Source organism: Cavia porcellus, unplaced genomic scaffold (assembly GCF_034190915.1).
Source record: "Cavia porcellus strain 051 isolate PalLab524CR breed Dunkin Hartley unplaced genomic scaffold, mCavPor4.1 scaffold_9, whole genome shotgun sequence".
NCBI lineage: Eukaryota > Metazoa > Chordata > Mammalia > Rodentia > Caviidae > Cavia > Cavia porcellus.
In genome coordinates this window covers 48,424,955-48,441,887 of record NW_026947492.1, presented here as the reverse complement: position 1 = coordinate 48,441,887, position 16,933 = coordinate 48,424,955, and the positions used below count along the sequence as shown (strand labels likewise).

General features: G+C 40.0%; 1 protein-coding gene across 22 annotated transcripts in view; it reads right to left on the bottom strand.

Moving 5' to 3' along the window:
* Nucleotides 1–16,933, bottom strand: part of Sytl2 (synaptotagmin like 2) — a 100,201-nt gene that overhangs the window by 44,031 nt on the left and 39,237 nt on the right. For 16 of the 22 annotated variants that reach the window (XR_010049808.1, XM_063256320.1, XM_063256321.1 and 13 more), the window contains 3 exons: nt 11,540–12,035; nt 3,756–3,907; nt 1,893–2,028 (listed from right to left, as the gene is read on the bottom strand). Coding sequence is in view for 21 of the 22 variants with exons in the window: in XM_063256320.1 (XP_063112390.1) it covers nt 1,893–2,028; nt 3,756–3,907; nt 11,540–11,640 (389 nt within the window). In the remaining variant the exon portion in view is untranslated. Of the gene's footprint in view, nt 1–1,892; nt 2,029–3,755; nt 3,908–5,485; nt 5,635–11,539; nt 12,036–16,933 lie in introns of those variants that run through there. The other 6 variants (XM_063256311.1, XM_063256312.1, XM_063256327.1 and 3 more) reach the window with 2 other exon arrangements.

The window sequence follows — 16,933 nt, the reverse complement described above, 5'->3', positions numbered from 1 at the left end:
CAAGTTTAAGGCCATCCTGTACTACACAGTGAGAATCTGCCAAGAAAAAAAAAGGCAAAAAGAGAGACAGACAGACAGACAGACAGAAAAGGAAGGAAAGAACATTTAGAGGCTAAGTGATTGCCCACAGCTAAACGCCTATTAAGTGGCAAGCTTGGGTTTCAAATTCCTGTCTGTCTGATTCTTGGGTTTAAACTGCTTCCATGCACAAAGCTGTTACAATCAGATTATAATTTGCCTTTTTGCTGAAATGACTTATTCTTCTGCACCAGTGGTGTGAATCTATGGCACGTGTGCTGAAACAGATACACAGAATTCTCTCTGTCAGCATGTGAGCTAAGTTGCTCCAGTAGCTGAGCACTGGATAACAGTTGTTTTTTCTAGCTGGCACTCTGCAACAAATAAGTGTATCTGGGGTTGTAGTTTGGGCGTTTGGTCTCTAAAAGTTTTGATATCACTGTTCTGTATTTTGGAGTACCTCTTTGTCCCACTTTAAGGAGAAACCCTTAGTACCAATTTAAAATCAGCTATTGCTGGTGCTGAAAGCAATCATATTTGACATTTTAAGATTTAGATTTGTTAGAAATTCTGAAAGTTGGGACTCTCAGATGAAGAAATAAAAACAGCAAATAAATATATGAAAAAGTGTTCAATGTCACTGGTCATTTGAGAGATGCATCTTAAAACAACACTAAGATTCCTTCTCACACCAGAAGGAATGGCTATCATCAAGAAATCAACCAATGACAAATGTTGGAGGAGTCATTGGGGAAAAGGAACCCTTCTCCATTGTTGGTGGGAGTGTAGGTGGATGTAAACACTGTGGAAATCAGTGTGGAGATTCCTCAAAAAATTGGGATTGGAGGTCCCATTCCACCCAGCTATTTCCCTTCAGAGCATCTTCCCAGAAGAATTAAAAACATCATATCATATGGACACCCATGTTTATAGCAGCACAATTTATAATAGCTAAATGCTGTAAATAACCAAAATGCCCATTGACTGAGGAATGTATAAAAAAAGATGTGGTCATTTTATATAATGAAGTACTACTCAGTCATAAAGAAGGATAAACTGGATACTTTTATAGGTAAATACATGCAACTTGAGATCATACTCATAAGTGAAAGAAATCAAACAATACAATGTATCAACATTGTATTGTCTCCCTAGTATGAGAAGCTGAGAAAGTGAATAAGATCCAAAATGTACAATAGATACTGTCAAATGGGAAGAAACTGTTCAAAAGGAAAGAGAAACTGATATGGGAAAAGAGAAAAAAAGAAAAGGAAAAGAAAAAAGAATATATATGTATGATAGTTACGAAAGTTATACTAATTTCCCTTAGTTCATCGAAAAGAAAAGTTTGTGTTAACATTGTTTAGACAATTAAATACCTATATCTGGTACTCTAAGGAACTGATTTAAAAAGAACAATATGCAGCTTGGCATGGTGGCTCATGCCTGTAATCTCAGCACTCGAGAGGCTGAGGCAGGAGAATCACTGCGAGTTTCAGGTCAACCTGGACTACAAAGTGAGTTCAAGGCCAGTTTGAACTTCATAGTGAAACCCTTTCTCAAAAAAGACAAAAAATAAAAAAGGATAATATGCAAGGTGGTAAGCATTGTTATTCCTCTGTTATCTTGTTTTGCAATTTTTTTCCCTTTAAAATAAAATTTTAAAAAAGAAAACAAAAAAATTCTGGGATTTGAGGAAAAAGTACTGCTTTGTCTTTGTCTTTATTAGGACCCGGAATTCTATATACACTACTCCTTTCCCCACATCTATATCATCAGTCCAGGCTTTGTACACCTCATCTGCCATTTGCCCAGACAACGCACTAAGCCCAGAAATTCAGAAGCCGCAGCTCTCCTGGAAATCTCTATCTTACCTTAGGTTTGCTGGGGCTGCCTTGTCTTCTGGCTCTTCTACAACTCCAGATAGCTCTGGGGAAAGGAAAGCATCTTTGTTGACATTATTCACCCAGCTTTCCTTTGCCCTGATTGCTCTGTCCTTACTCTGCTCAGCTGAAATAGGAAATAATAAACACAGGAAGGTTATCTCTTACTTTCATAATCTATAACTCTCTTCTCAGTTCCTATCACTGAGGGCTCAAACCTGAACCTCAGGATTCCTGAATGCCAAAGCTATCTGAGTCTCAGGAGCATAATTACATCTTTAAGAGAAGTCAGTAAATCTCCGTGACATTAGCTCCCCCTCACGCAGAATTTCCTAAGAGTATGGGTATACCTTTAAATGTGCATGTAACTCAAGAGGCCACTAATTCAAAATGCTGACTGCCTCTATGTTAATCTGATTTTAATTGGGATCAGGGCTGATGTATGGCCAGCAGATGTGCAGGGTAGGCAATACTCATTGGCATAGAAGCATCATCCCTACCAAGCATTGATTAAATATCTAGTGTATGCAACAGGATGCTTGACCCTGAGATACAAAGAGGGAACAAATGATATTAATCTAGACTATTCCTCTCCAGTGCCTCCTCTATTCCCTTTTTCCAGTCTACATACACCCAGGACAGGTGTCAGAATCCCATAAAAGCTCTGTGCTCCCTCTTCAGGAAATAACCTCTTTGCCTCTGAACATTCCATATTCTTCCTTTACTGGAACCGCTCTGATGATTAACATACTTGAGTGATGACTGACTTAGGCACAGAGCTGAGATCTTTGCATTATCCTATAGGGTAAGAACAATTTTCAAATTTACAGATTTGGAAATTGAGGAACAAAGAAGTCAAGAAAACCACCTAAGGCCCAATAGCAAGTATACGTCAAAAATACACTCAGCAGTGTTAAGATGAAGCAGTAGTGGGCTTTTAATTGCCAAATAGAACCAGGGTGGTATTCCCTACAGGTCTCATTACACAGGATTCTAGTTTCCTCAACTGCAAAATGGAGAACACAGCACTAAGCAGTACCCTTTAAGATTTCTTAAGGTCTAGGTAGTTTTGAAAATCATGAGCGCTACATACAGTGCACTGTCCACACAAAACAAATAGTCCTTATCTTGCATGAACTATGGCACTGAGAAAGATTTGAAATTCTAGTTCTGCCATTTGTCAGCAATATGATCTCAGGCAAGTAACCCCTAGCTTGTCCAAGAAAGCTGATGGGGAAAATAATACTTACAAGATTAAATAGCAGAATATGTCTACAATAGATGCACAAAAGGTAACAGCTATTTTGTTTATGGCATACAGGCTAGATCCAGACAGGGGTTTATACCGACTAACCCAGAGTTAGAGAAAAGCCATTCAGTAAGTATCTACTAAACTCAAAAAATTCTAAGTAAGTCCTCAAAAAATTACCTTTATAATCCCTGAAAGAATGTACTTGGTTGATTTAAAAAATATCCGTTGTCAAGACCATCAAACAGGGAGGCCTGTCTCTTTCTGTCTGAACCTTCATCTTACTCAGAAGGTTCAGAATTTCCGGGGTTAAAAGACAAAGAAGAGGTGGTAGACCTCTGATGAATCCCATGTATGTAAGCTACTGCAACTCAACATAGTGCCCAAAGGGCTTCCTGTTCCTCTGTACCACACTGAGTCACTTGGCCCTGCCCTTATCCATCCAAACCCCAGGCAAGAAGATTTTGAGCTGCAAGGTCATAAATTATGCAAAGCATACCTCCAAAAGGTTTCCCTCAGCAGATTTCATTAATGATTCTGACATCCTTCCCCATTCCTCCTTCCCAAAGAAATGCTGGCTATAGGCACACAGCCAGTCACCTTACCTGCCACCGGGAGCCTTTTCTTTCTCATGGACGCTCTGATAATATCTGCACCATGGATTTTTTCTCTGTGTCTTTTTGCTTTAGCTTCATAAAACCATTGTCCACTCATATTCTTTAGCTGTTGGTCATCCTTAATTTTTTCAGGCAAATGTCTACAAAAGGAAAAGAGCTCTTTACTGAGAACTTGCAGTAAATAAATGAATTCATTGTGACAGTGCAAACATAAATTTGTAAACAGAAAGGCAAAATGAAGCTCAGTATTTTGGACACCACAAACCTCCCAGATGACTAACAAGTGTTCCACTTTGATTGGAAATTCAGAGAAGCCAAAGCTAATATATACATATCTCAATTCAAAGATTTAACCCATGATCCTTAGGTGATGCCTGAAATTTCTCAAGAGCAGATTCATTTCTTAGTTGTAGTCTTCTGTATCTACTGTTTCAATGCATGTACATCAGAGAGGAATGATCTCGGAAGCTTTCTGAAACACTGGATTATCTGTAAATGGGCAATTAAAACAGTAACCCATCTTTGGAGGCTATTTTAAGGATAAAATAAACTAATAACACATGTAAACTGAGCATGGCTGGTACCTAATAAACACTGGAGAAATAACTCAGGAATAGTTAGTTACCAGTTACTCAATCCTTTCCATTGTGGAGAAATATGTTTAATCAGAAACTTTCCTGGAAGATTAGAGGAAGGCAGCATGATGTCCCTAGTGCATATTGTTAAGGGAATGAACACAAGGGAATAATCAGGAAAGACTAAGTTACAGAAGCAGAGTGTGCAGGCAAATTCCAGTTGTGCAGATAATGCTTTAAAGTTCTACAATCATTCACACTCACTGAAAAGCTAAAATTTACATAGAATCAATGCTGCCCTTCTAATACTTTCCTAATTTATATGGACTGGGAAAATTGCTCTAATTGATACATTTTTTTTGGCCTCTGCATCCATCTTCATAAAATGTGAATCCCAAAAATATCTTTTCTTATTCATAGTTATATTCAGAATAGAAAGGAATAAAAGCCTCAGGAAATTTCAAACTCTTAAAACAACATACTACACAAATCCAAGAGCTTTGTGATGGTTATTTGAGCTAATATGCAAACCTCCTAAAGTAGCAAATCTAATTGTTTAGTCAGAGAATGTGAAGGGGCCAACAGGGCAGCAGGGCTGGACGTGAGTGCTGCTTTCAAGCATACGTGGTAAATGGGAGTGCAGGTGGGGGCAGTTACTCTAAGTCTACCGAAGATGTCTCCCTTCTCCCAAACATGCCTGGTTAACTTTGCTGGAATTTTTTCTCTTTTCCCAATTACCCAGGAAAAGGGATCTTATCCCTAATCTGTCCAGTCACAAGCATGGCCATACACTGTCATGGTAGCCCATTTCCAGATTTTAACAAGGACAGCAAAGTCACTTCATTGTTCTGAGTATCAAAGAGAATATGCTTCTTATTAAATACGTCCAGTGCCTAAGGCTTTGAGCAGAGCAGATAAGCCCTGATGGGCTACTGGTGTAGCTTTGCCTCCTGCTCCCAACCACACCAAGTCTGAGTTCATTTCCAGAAGTGAGAAATTCTCCACTTCTCCCCAGCAGACTGAGCTCCTGGGGGTGGGGTACGGAATCAGTGCTTGCAGAGACAGTGTCTTGGACCCCTGAACGGCTGGCTTCAAGCTACCAGCACTCAGATTCATTTTCCAGCACTTGGCTACCCCACTTACCAGCACACTCAGCTTCTTACTCTCCTCCAAACTGCTCTTTGAGACTCCTGTAGAAGCCAGAAGAAGCAGGAAGGTATGGCAGAAAGAATACAGGCTTTGGAGGCTTCCCAAATTACACCTAGATTTATTTCAGTACTGATTCTTCTTGCCTGTGACCATGAATAGGAAATTGAACTCAAGTGAGTCTCAGTTTCCTTGCTTGTATAAACAAGGTGGAAATGAGACCTATCTTGTAGGACTTCTGAGATAGGTAGCTGAAGTATTTGCCTGAAAGTACTGGACAGTGCCTAGTTCTCGGGAAGAGACCAGTGAATGTGAAGCTGCTTGGGATGTATTTCCCTTGCTCCTCTTTCCAACACATTGCTCCTCATCCTTCAGCTGCACCTAAAGATCAAGAAGGTGCGCCCTCTTCCAAGCTTCCACAGCACCTGTCCTCAGCATTTACCACACCAGGTTACAATGATTTGTTTACATATCTGTTTCACCCACCAATCTGTGAACTCTGCAAACTCCCTGAAGACAAGGATTACATGTAATCACTTTTGTAATGCTGACATAGCACAGAGCCTGGCACAGGGCTGATACCTAGTAACTATTTGTTGAGTGACTAAATCAAACAAAAGCTCAGCAGTGACCCTAGTCTGAGTCAGGCAAGAGATAATGAAGATCTTGTCACTGCTGAGGTTCAGTGATCCATGCCCCATCGCAATGGCAGGGTCTTCTATTGAGGCAGAATATGCTCATCTCTTATCAAAACAGGAAAAAAGCACCAAAAAATATGGCATTGGTCAGTGCTCTTGGTGAAAGAAACCATAAACAGTCATAGCATGATAACTTACAGTTTCTCTGTCACACACTAGGCATACCTGTTGAGTTATACATATAAATTCAGTCTATAGCTCTAACTGCCACTGTCAACTCTTTCCAGGGCACCGATAGTGTGAGGGCTATGCAGGAAAGCTAGAAGCACAGCCCCCCCCCCCCCGCCTTCAACACTTTCACCCACCGCTTTTTCTCCCTGTGTTCACATGTGCACATCCCAGCTTCTAGCTCCTCTGGATAAACAGATATAATTTCAGAGCAGGACCTGGTTGATCCAGCCAATTAGGATAGTAAGAATCAGCAGGCTTGCCAGAGAGATGATGGGTTCATTATTTAGTCTTCTCTTTTTCATATTGTTTAATCCTTCCCCCACCCCCGGTATAATCTGTGCATGACTATGTGACTCACAAGTATTCTTAGAATGCGAGAGCTGGAAAAAACCTTAGGTAGTTGCAAACGTATTCACTTTCTAGATGAAATGATTGAGTCCCGGGCAAGTAAAGATACTTGTCAAAGATCACACAGAGCTGGGACAAGGAGCCATTCTGACTCTCAGCTAATGCTCTTTCCACTACCCTATCCTGCCTCAGAGATTAAGCATGGCTGTGGTTTTAAGACGTGACCACATTTCATTCTTTAGTCCAAGGGACTTACCCTTTAACGAAGAATTTGGAAACCAACATATCTGGAGACAAAAGAAACTGAAATGTTTATTACAGTGAAAAAGGTTAAGAAACGGCATTCCTAGACTCCAGACTAGACTCTAGACATCACAAAACTCCACAGTCTGCTGAGAGGCAACACAGTGGATAGAAAGAACACAGGCTTGGGAGTTAGATCGGCAAGGCTCTAAGTCTGCAGGGCACCTGGCCTCTTCCACCCTATTTCCTCATCTGTCGAACAACTCAGCTAAAATGTTCCGATGATGAAAGGAGAAGATGTATGGGGAGCTCCACGTGTAGTGCAGACCCTTTATAAATGCAGGTTCCTTTCCCTCTTCCTCTGACATCAGAGGTCCTGAAGTCAGTTCTTCAGCTTTCATTTAAAACAAGCTAGGACGGCAGGAGCTGAGACTTATAAGATGTAGCAGTTAAGATGGCATCTACTGCAAAAGCATCCATCACTGTGTGATGTGCTTGTGTATTTAGTTGTGGGGCCATGGATCTGGTGTGGTACACAGACATACATATGCAGCAATTTCCTGCTGGCAATGTGACACACAACACAGGATAAAACACCTCTAGAGTATGTCATTTTCAAAACATAAATGACTAAAATTATATGTGTGCAATAGGATAGTGTTTGCTTGAAAGGCAGGATGGATAAGATAAACCCAGACCAACTGATAGAAGGCTGGGGAGGGGAGAAAAAAAGTGGAAAGAGGGATAAAGGGGAAAAAAGAAGGAGACGGAGATGGTGGTGGTGAGGAGACAGAGACAGAGAGACAGAGTTCTGATCTGCTTTCCTGTTAGACTGAGAAATGGCCCTACCTAGGAGTTAGGGACAAAAGCTGATAACTGGGGCAGCACTTGTGGCTATAGGAAGAGAAGTGACACAAATGAGAGTAGTGACCTGGAACTATACCCCAGAGATACAACAGAGGATACAACTCCTAGATCCCAGCTGATATTCTAACATTCACATGTTGAGTGACTTGGGAACTGGATGCTACTATAGAGACTCATTTTTCTTCATCCATAAAATCAGAATAGGAGGTAACATGCAAACTATAATCTCCAAAGTGTCTTGAGTGAGGCTGGATATGAGCTATTCAAAGCACCAGACATATCAGGAATGGTAAGCAGATTTCAATTTGAATGCCAAATCTCAGCTACTAGAAATTCTTCTGAAAGTTCTGAGGTCCTACTGAAAATCAGGGTTTTGAAGCAAATATCTGGTCTTGTAGGCAGCAGTGCTAGCACTGATTAGTGATGGCCTCAGGACTAAAGGAGGACTGTGGCCTCAACCCCATAAAAATTAGAATTTGAGGGGCTGGAGGTTTAGCTCAGCGGCATAAGCACCTGCCTTGCAAGCAGGCAGTCGTGAGTTTGATCCCCGGTACCGATAAAAAGGAAAAAGACGAAAAAAAAAAAAGAAAAATTAGAATTTGAAAGAACAGGCTGAATTATAGTGGCAGCTCTATCTTTCTAATGATGTTTTGCTTAGGGTAATATTATAATTATATAGTTGGTATTTTTAAACCATATGCCAAATAGAAGAACTGGCACACTGTAGTATCATCCAGGGGAACAAAATTTAAATTTTAAATCTGCATTTGATAATCCATTAAATGGATAAAGGCTAATCATTAGGTAGTAAAGTCCTTGATGGCTGGGATCTTGTTTTCAGCACCCTAAAATTTTCTTCATGACATTGTCCAGAGCAGTTCCCTGCACTTAATAGGTACTCAATTAAATTTTACTTTATTAAATAATAGAGTTCTAGGAGTAATTTCCTGCTAAGGAATAAGGTTATTAACTAGAACCTTTTTTCAAAACACACAGGTGAAATGGTGGTTAAGGGGACTAAAATGTCTCCATCATCATCACGTGCCGGGAAGATTAAGAAATATTTTACTTAATTCTGACTTTAAACATTTGAATTTGATACTGTGGTCATTCACAATCTCTGAACTGAGGCTCAGAGAGACTAAATTACTTGCCCAGTGAATCAGAGTTGATTAGCAGTAGAGATAGAATTGGACTCCAAGGTCCATGCAGCTTATTATTCCTGTTGGGAATAATAAGTGGCGATGAGCAGCATAAGGCAAAGGGAAAAGCAGTGGGCCAAGAAATTATCTTCCTGTAGCTTTAGGACTTACTAGCTACATGACCCTGGGAAAGTCATTTCTCTTTTCTGCCTTTATTTCTTGTTTGTAAAATTACTGATGTGGGCTAAAACAGCTCCTTTCCGGAACACTGACTGGTGGACAAATAGCTGAGGGATGGCAAAGGAGTTGAGTTGGTAAGCAAAAGCCAGGAGTAACATTTTCAGGTCAGAAACCAAGTTCTGGTTCCATCAGTCCAGAAGCAGAACAATCTCAAGAGCATCCCTGAAATTCTTCAGTTCCATGAGATTCTTGTGTGGAACAGGCCACAGTTTGGGCTCTTTCAATGTCCACAGGTCACTGCCTCACCCCCGTCTGCCCTCATTTGGTGCACACTGTCAGCTAGGATCCTGGATCTGCCTGTGGCCAAGTCCACAAAAAGAGCTTGGCACACAGTGAGTCCCCTTGAGAGGGAGCTAGGACTTGACCTGTACTAGATTTCTTACCACCCCAAGGCTTCTTCCCATTATTTATTTACAAAAGCAAAAAACCCAAGAGGAGCACTCTCCACAGCTGCTGTGATACCCTTAGGAATAGCTGACCAGAGGAGAGGCTGAAAACCGAGACTATAAAGGACTCAGATTTTTTGCAATGGCTTAGACTGGCTGGTGCTTTACTTCTAAATGGGTGTAACTGTCCTTATTCACCCAATCTCAGGGTTGTTATGAGAAATGTAAGAGAGATGTTCATAAAAGGGCTTTATAAACTGTGAACAGGTAAAGAAAGCATCAATGTCACCAAGGGGTTCTGCTGCCGAGAGAAGTATTGACCCTCTGTCCCTCCTGGGGACACTATTTGAGACACCCTGCTTCTTGAGAAAAAGAAGCAGCATCACAAGTGACTTGTGGAAAGAACATGATCCCATTTTCATGATTTACAGCTTATACTTTGAGAGCCTGCTCCCTCCCTACTGCCAGATCCCAGACTAACCTGTCACTGTTTTCTCAAGGAGAAGAGGTAGTGTTAGGGAATGAATACCTCAAGACTGGGATTTAAATCTCATTTCTGACACCTACTGGTGGTATGATCATGGACAAGTCATCTGATCTTTCTCAAAGTCAATTTCCTCACACATCAAATGAGGTAATCCTATTCCACTCCACCTCACAGGAGTGTGTGAGTGCATATGAAATAAAAAGTATATTGAAACCTTTGTAACTTATTATAATTCCTATGCATAAGTTATTATCAGTAAGTTATTATGCATGTTATTATTATAATCACACATACTATAGAGTTTATGAGAATTTCAGCATGTTCTTTTAGAAAACATCCATATTCTATTAGTGTCAGAATATGGGAAATGGTACAAATAAATAAATTCATGGTGCTCATGTGCCAAGAAATAAGCATATGGTTTATGGTCCTTTTGGATATGCTTGAGATAGGGGCCCACAAAGCTAATGCTAGTAACTCACATTCAAGAAGCCTATCACTGTCATCAAAACCCAAGATTTAGATGGTGAATAGTAGGGCGTAGATTAAGTCTGGCCTTGTTCTCTTTCTACCACAAAGGTGAATGGAAGTGGTAAGGATGCTGAACATTTGGGTTGGACATTTGCATTCCACCCAACAAGGACATTATGTCAAAGGTGCCACTCTTCCTTATGGAACTCAAGTCAAATAAAATATTGCCTAGATCAGAGAACACATCCATCCATTCATTCATGGTATGCCATACTATCTGTTCAGAGAACATTTTCATTTTTACTGTTAAAATCAATTCCAGCCAGGGGAGGTGGTTCATGCCTAGAATCCCAGCACTCAGGAAGCAGGAGAATGTGAGTTCAAGGCCAGACTGGGCAACTCAGTGAGACCCTGTCTCATTCCAGTCTTTCTGAAAGTATACAAAAATTTGAAGATATTCCTGAATTTACTTTCTTATAAATATTTTAGAAATTTAAAATATCTTAGCTCATGCTTCAGTTAAAAAACAAATTCCATTTTGAAACATGGATATAAAATATTCACAGGTATACATGGATATAGCAACATGTATGCATATTTATGTATTTCACTTTTAACTCATAATTTAATAAGTGAAAGGAGCACAGTTTCTTCTTTGGTTTATAAAATGAGATCTCACTATATTGTCCAGGTTGGTCTCAAACTTGTGGCTCAGATGATCCTTTCACTCCAGCCTCCTGAGCAGCTGGGACTATAAGCATGCACGACTGCACCTGGCTTATTTTTAATCAATATTCTATTTCTGGTCAGTGTCCAATGGTGTAAATTAAGACACACAAGGAAGAAAATTTCTATAACAGGAAATCAACCTAAAATTGGAACTCATAAGTTTAGGTTCCAACTCAGAACTACCACTTGTGGCTGAAAACAAAAAAGTCTCATTTTCATTTAAACACCCTCTTTTTTCCCTGTGCCAGAGGACTCCTATGGCCTCTTACCTTACTCTCTCCTCTTCGGTCCTTTTCAGGGCAGCATCCCGCTGCAGAACCTGCATAATGGCTTCTTGTTCTTCTTCTGTCAGAAAGCTTAAGTCAATCATTTTGAAAAGTGTAAACAAAAAATAATAGTAATGAATGCAGCTTGAAATGGACGTAGCTAAACAGCTAAAACTAAAACTAAGAAGGATGAAGGATGCAAAAATGAAATGAAGTGAAATGAAATAATATCTTGTTCAGTTCTGCAACAAAAGTCTTGTTTGGGCTCAGCAAAAGTTTTGGGTGGCTGATAGCAAACTCCTCCTACATGACTTTTGCCACGAGGAAGTAGCAGTTTGTGCAAGATGTAGAGAAGAGGCTCCCAAGAGATGACTGCATTCCTTGTGCCCCTAGCAGCATTCCCAGTCCACTCTCTTTCTGGTCCAGTCTCACACACAATGGCTTCTCTCTCCGTCTCTGTGGTCAGTGTGAGAGGCAGCAACGTCGGAGCATCCTTGATCTGGGGAGTTGTGAAACAGCAAACAGAAGAGAGTGAGAGGCAACTCCTAAAGCACTGCTCCGTACGACAAGATTTTAAAATGACCACATGAGATGGTCTCTGAGATGAGGGAAACCAGTTCAGCTGGCTTTCTGAGTACATGGTAAAGGCATCATGAAATATGCTCCAACCCAGTGCCAGATGGTCAAGATGTAGAGCACACAAAAATGCCTGTCAATGTTTAACAATACACCTCAGAAAAGGATGGCTGCAAAAAGGAACTGGTTCTGCATAATTTCTGGCTAAAAACTCAGGCTAAAGGTCAGATGTGATTCCAGTGGTCAAGTAATTTTAAATAAAAAACGAGACATACAAATGTTAAATTTTACTTCTTCATAAATAGGAAAGTTCCACTGCAGTATTTGTGCTGTGTGGTAGAGATTAGTATTAAGGAAAGGTAATTTGCAGAATAGTAGGAATTATTCAACCAGTTGTGCCTCTAATGTTTGCTGCACCTAGAGGAAACTACTAAGCTATTCCTTCTTTTATTTCTGAACACTTGCTGTATGTAATATAAACAGGGGGAAAAAAGAAAATTTTAAAACATTCCACCATCCAAAACAAGCATTTTTTTTTTTTTTTGTCTTTTTCCTTTTTATCGGTACCGGGGATTGAACTCACGACTGCCTGATTGCAAGGCAGGCGCTTATGCCACTGAGCTAAATCCCCAGCCCCAAAAACAAGCATTTTTGAGAACTCTATTTTCTTTGAGGTATCCTAAACCCATGTGACATGAGAAAGTTACACTTAACAAATGCCACAGCTAGATGAAACTTTGGATATTATTTATTCCAGAGACCAGGTCTTTTGAAAAATACAGTGCTGCACATATAGTAGATACTCAAAACCATGTGTTTGTTAAATTTGAAGCAGTTCCACTTAAGAACAAAATAGAATGTGTACATTAGTGAGTAAAGTTCATTGAATAAATTCCCTGCAAAACAGAATTACTTGGAAGTAGTCCCCCTATGACTTACTAACTATAAGCCATTAAGTAAGTTACTCTGAGACTCCATTTGTCTATTTGTATTTAATGTTATGTTTTACATAAATCATAAAAATTAAACAAGATAATAAATATAAAACAGCACATATGTTGCATGCTGTTCCATAGCTAGTTACTGAAAATATATTGTAGCTTCTCTTCAAAGTTCACACATTTTGTTTCATCCAGGTGAATAAGATTGTACTTGGCTCTGTGTTTTCCTTCTACTTTGTGTTACATCTTTTTCTTATCTCTCCTGTGAAGTTTGGACTTCATGAACAGATACTCTGATGATCTTTATTTTATTTTATTTTCATACAACTCCTACAGATCACCCATAGTGATCACTTCAATAAATAATAAGACATTACTTCAATCTCCTTTTTAAAATTTTCACACACTTACATATGTTCTGGTCTGTTCATTTGTCCTGAAAACTACCCACATTTCAAGAAAGATCCAAGTTACCACCTTAATAAAGCATCTGCTAATCTCCAGAGCCACAATTAAATGTTGTGATAGAATAAATTACTGTTCCCAACTCTCTGCTCCCTCCCAGTAACAGACCTTGACCCAAGCCTCTAAAGTAGGGCTACCTAGTTGATCCACAGATAGGGAACTGTCATGGTTTATGTGGGTGGCCCCCAGGCCCCAAGCTTTTGCATTATGCATTTGTGATTGGTTCATTATCTAGCGCTTGGATTAGGGGTGCGACTGCTACATCAGCCTAGGGGTGGAGCCAGGATGTAATGTAATGGCAGGAAGATGTGTCTTACTCTTGCCTATTTCCTCCTTGCTGTTTGCTCCTGTCATGAACTGCAGCCCAGCCATGCCACCCTGCCTTGGAGCCAACTGAGTATGGACTGAAACCTCCAAAAACTGTAAGAAATAAAGCTTTCCTTTCTCAACTTTGGGCTTCAGGTATTTTGTCTCAGCAATTAGTAAAAAGTAACTAAGACAGGAACCAAGAAAAGGATATTTGTTTTTGGAAGCCGCTGAGGTTTTGAAATTGTTATGCAACCTATTTGACTGATAGAAAAACCTTCTTCATATACATATCTCTCTTGCTTTTGTCTGTTCTCAGTCTCTCTTACTTGACAGTGAGTCTCTGAATGTGAATACTATAGAAGACTAAATGAATGAATGAACTAAATCCATATAGCCAGCATCACCAAAGATGTGTATTTCAATTCTTCCTGTCTTTCTTGTACAGAAACTTCCTCGGAGGCCAAAGGCTGGCAAGAAAATGGAGAAATGCCACATTCTGAGAACCGTCTGGTTCAATGGGAGACTGATTTTTGTTTGTTTGGTTTTTGACAGGTCTCGCTATGTAACTCAGACTGCCTTGAACTCACTGTGTAGCCCAGGTGCTGGGACTGTAGGCATGCGCCACCACACCTGGCCACAGAGTTTTTAAATTCAAAGAATGGGGACAGGAGGACAGCAAAGGAGAAAAACAATTTAAGTGGTTCAGCAGTGTTGAGGAGAAGAGTTGCTGAAGAGGGCAACCCTAAAGATAGCCAATGAGTGAGGTAAAGGGCAACAGTCTCATTTTCCAAAGGAATAAAGGCTGGAATCCTTTCCTAATTGTGTATCTAGGGGTCACTTTCCAGTCAGATGCAGGAGAATGCCCAGATAGCAACCGACATGCTTCAGGATTGCTGTTCACCTAGCTCCCACTCTTGTGGAACACACTGAGATGAGAGAGCAGTAAACATTTCACTCATTCATTCATTCATTCATTGGGAGGCTGACATTAATCTGTGTTCTAAAGATGCAGCCATGAATAACAGAGAAGAAAAAAGCCTTTGATGAGCTTACATGATACTTGAAAGAGACATGATCAAACTAAATAATGAAAAATTCATTTTTAATAAAAAATGTTAAGTAATTAAATATGTAGCATATTGGAAAGTGTTAAAAGCTTGAAAGAAAACAAGTCCAGAGGAGGGAGAAGAGTAATCATGTGGGAGAGCTGGTGTTTAAGAGTGGCTTAAGAAGTCTCATTGAGGAGGCAACACTTGAACAAATTCTTGACAGAGATTAGGAAACAAGCCAGGTAAACATCAGAAGGTCCTGAGATGGAGCATGTCCAGTTGCTCAAGAAACCACAAGGAGGCCAGTGTGAGCACAGCAGGGTGTTAGGAGAGCAGGGAGGCAAAGCAGAGAGGAAGTAGGTCAGGTGACTAGGCATTGTAAGTACTATAAAATTTCTGGATTCACTCTGAGTTGCACAAGTGATAAGAAAGGACATGGAAATAGAAGAAAATAAATGTTTCCTAGGCATCTCCTATACACCTGGTACTTTATGCCTATACTCACAAAGATGCTGATATAGGTTTTAGCTATACTTTTGCCAATGAAGAAAACAAGGATGTGTTTGCTACTGAGAACCAGCATTTGCCTGTTGTTTTGTCTGAATAAACCACTACAGTGTTGATGTCATGGTTTAGATCTAGACTGTGCCCTAAAGTCTCATGTGTTCAGAGGTGGGACTTTGGAAGGTGATGAATCTTGGAGGTGCTATACTCATCAATAGATGAGATTATAGTTAAGGGTGCCGTTAGGATGTATGACCTAATTTAACTGAAGCTAAAAAGTCTTTGACATGGCCTGTGAACCATTCTGAACTTTTTAAGCTCCTTTTGCCTTCATGACTTTACACATTTTATTCTTTTCTCTTGGAGTAACCTTCCTTCTTGGGTCTTTAATTTAGTCACTTATTACACAGAAGCCTTCCCTAACCACATGGGACTAGGTTGCTAACATTTCTACGTGCTCTCAGCACTCACCTTCCTTGGTCATGATGCTCAGTACAGTATCTCAAATCCCTATCTGCTCACATTTGTGCCCCACCAACATTTGGTTGTCTGAGGGCTTTGTGTCTGTAGCACTTGCCACTCAAATAGGCACTAAAATACTATATTTGTGGAAACTAAAAAGACAAAAAAAAAAAAAAAAACCAGGAGGGAGAGCACGGAGCTTCTACTTCCTCCTTTACTAAGAAGCTAGCTCAAGGGCCTGCAGGTAAAAATCAGATCTGTATTATTCCTGGCTTCTAGCACCAGGTCTTGCACATGACACTGTGATTAGAATAGGCTGCTTCTCTAAGTCTTGATTATTGTGTATATGCTGAGCACATTCTCTTCTTCAGGGAGATTATCAAGAGAATGGTGAGAATGTGGAACTCTGCAGAGGGCAAATGTAGAACAAATGGAGCATTAGAAACAGTACCACAAAAAAGACATTTGAGAGCTTCACATGGGGACTGGGTTTAATTCACATTTTCCATGTGTTATCCCTGCCAGGCCACATCTATAAAAACCAGTGCTTCTCATCTTGTCAACTGTCCAAAATGTAAGCTGGGGAGAGAAACAAAAACCCCAAACACTTGAGGTAACAAAATTAAGAGCTGGGTTACTAGACCTAATCTCAATCATTTCACCTGACTGGACTAAATTAAATAAAGCCTTGTTAATGAAAACTTTCTTTCCTCTTGCACTCCGCTGTGAGAAGCACCCAGAAAGCATCTTCTCTTTTCCCATATAGCTGCTGCGGAATGAAAGGTTACAGACCCCAAGGGAGGGGAGCAAAACTCATGTTAGCAGTGACTCTCACATGATGAGGTTTTCAGAAGAGAAGTACATTGTTCTGATGGTCCCATGACATCAAGAATGAAGGCTTGAAAAAGATCTGGGCAGCATAAGCAGAGCAGAAAACCAATATGTAGAATTGGTGCTTCAAAAAAAATTCTGAATAACAAAAACATTCATCTCCAGGGGTAACACTTACAAAATTCATCTTTCATAAAACTAAATTTATTTATTTATTTATTTATTTATTTATTTATTTATTTTAACTTTCTAGGTCACAG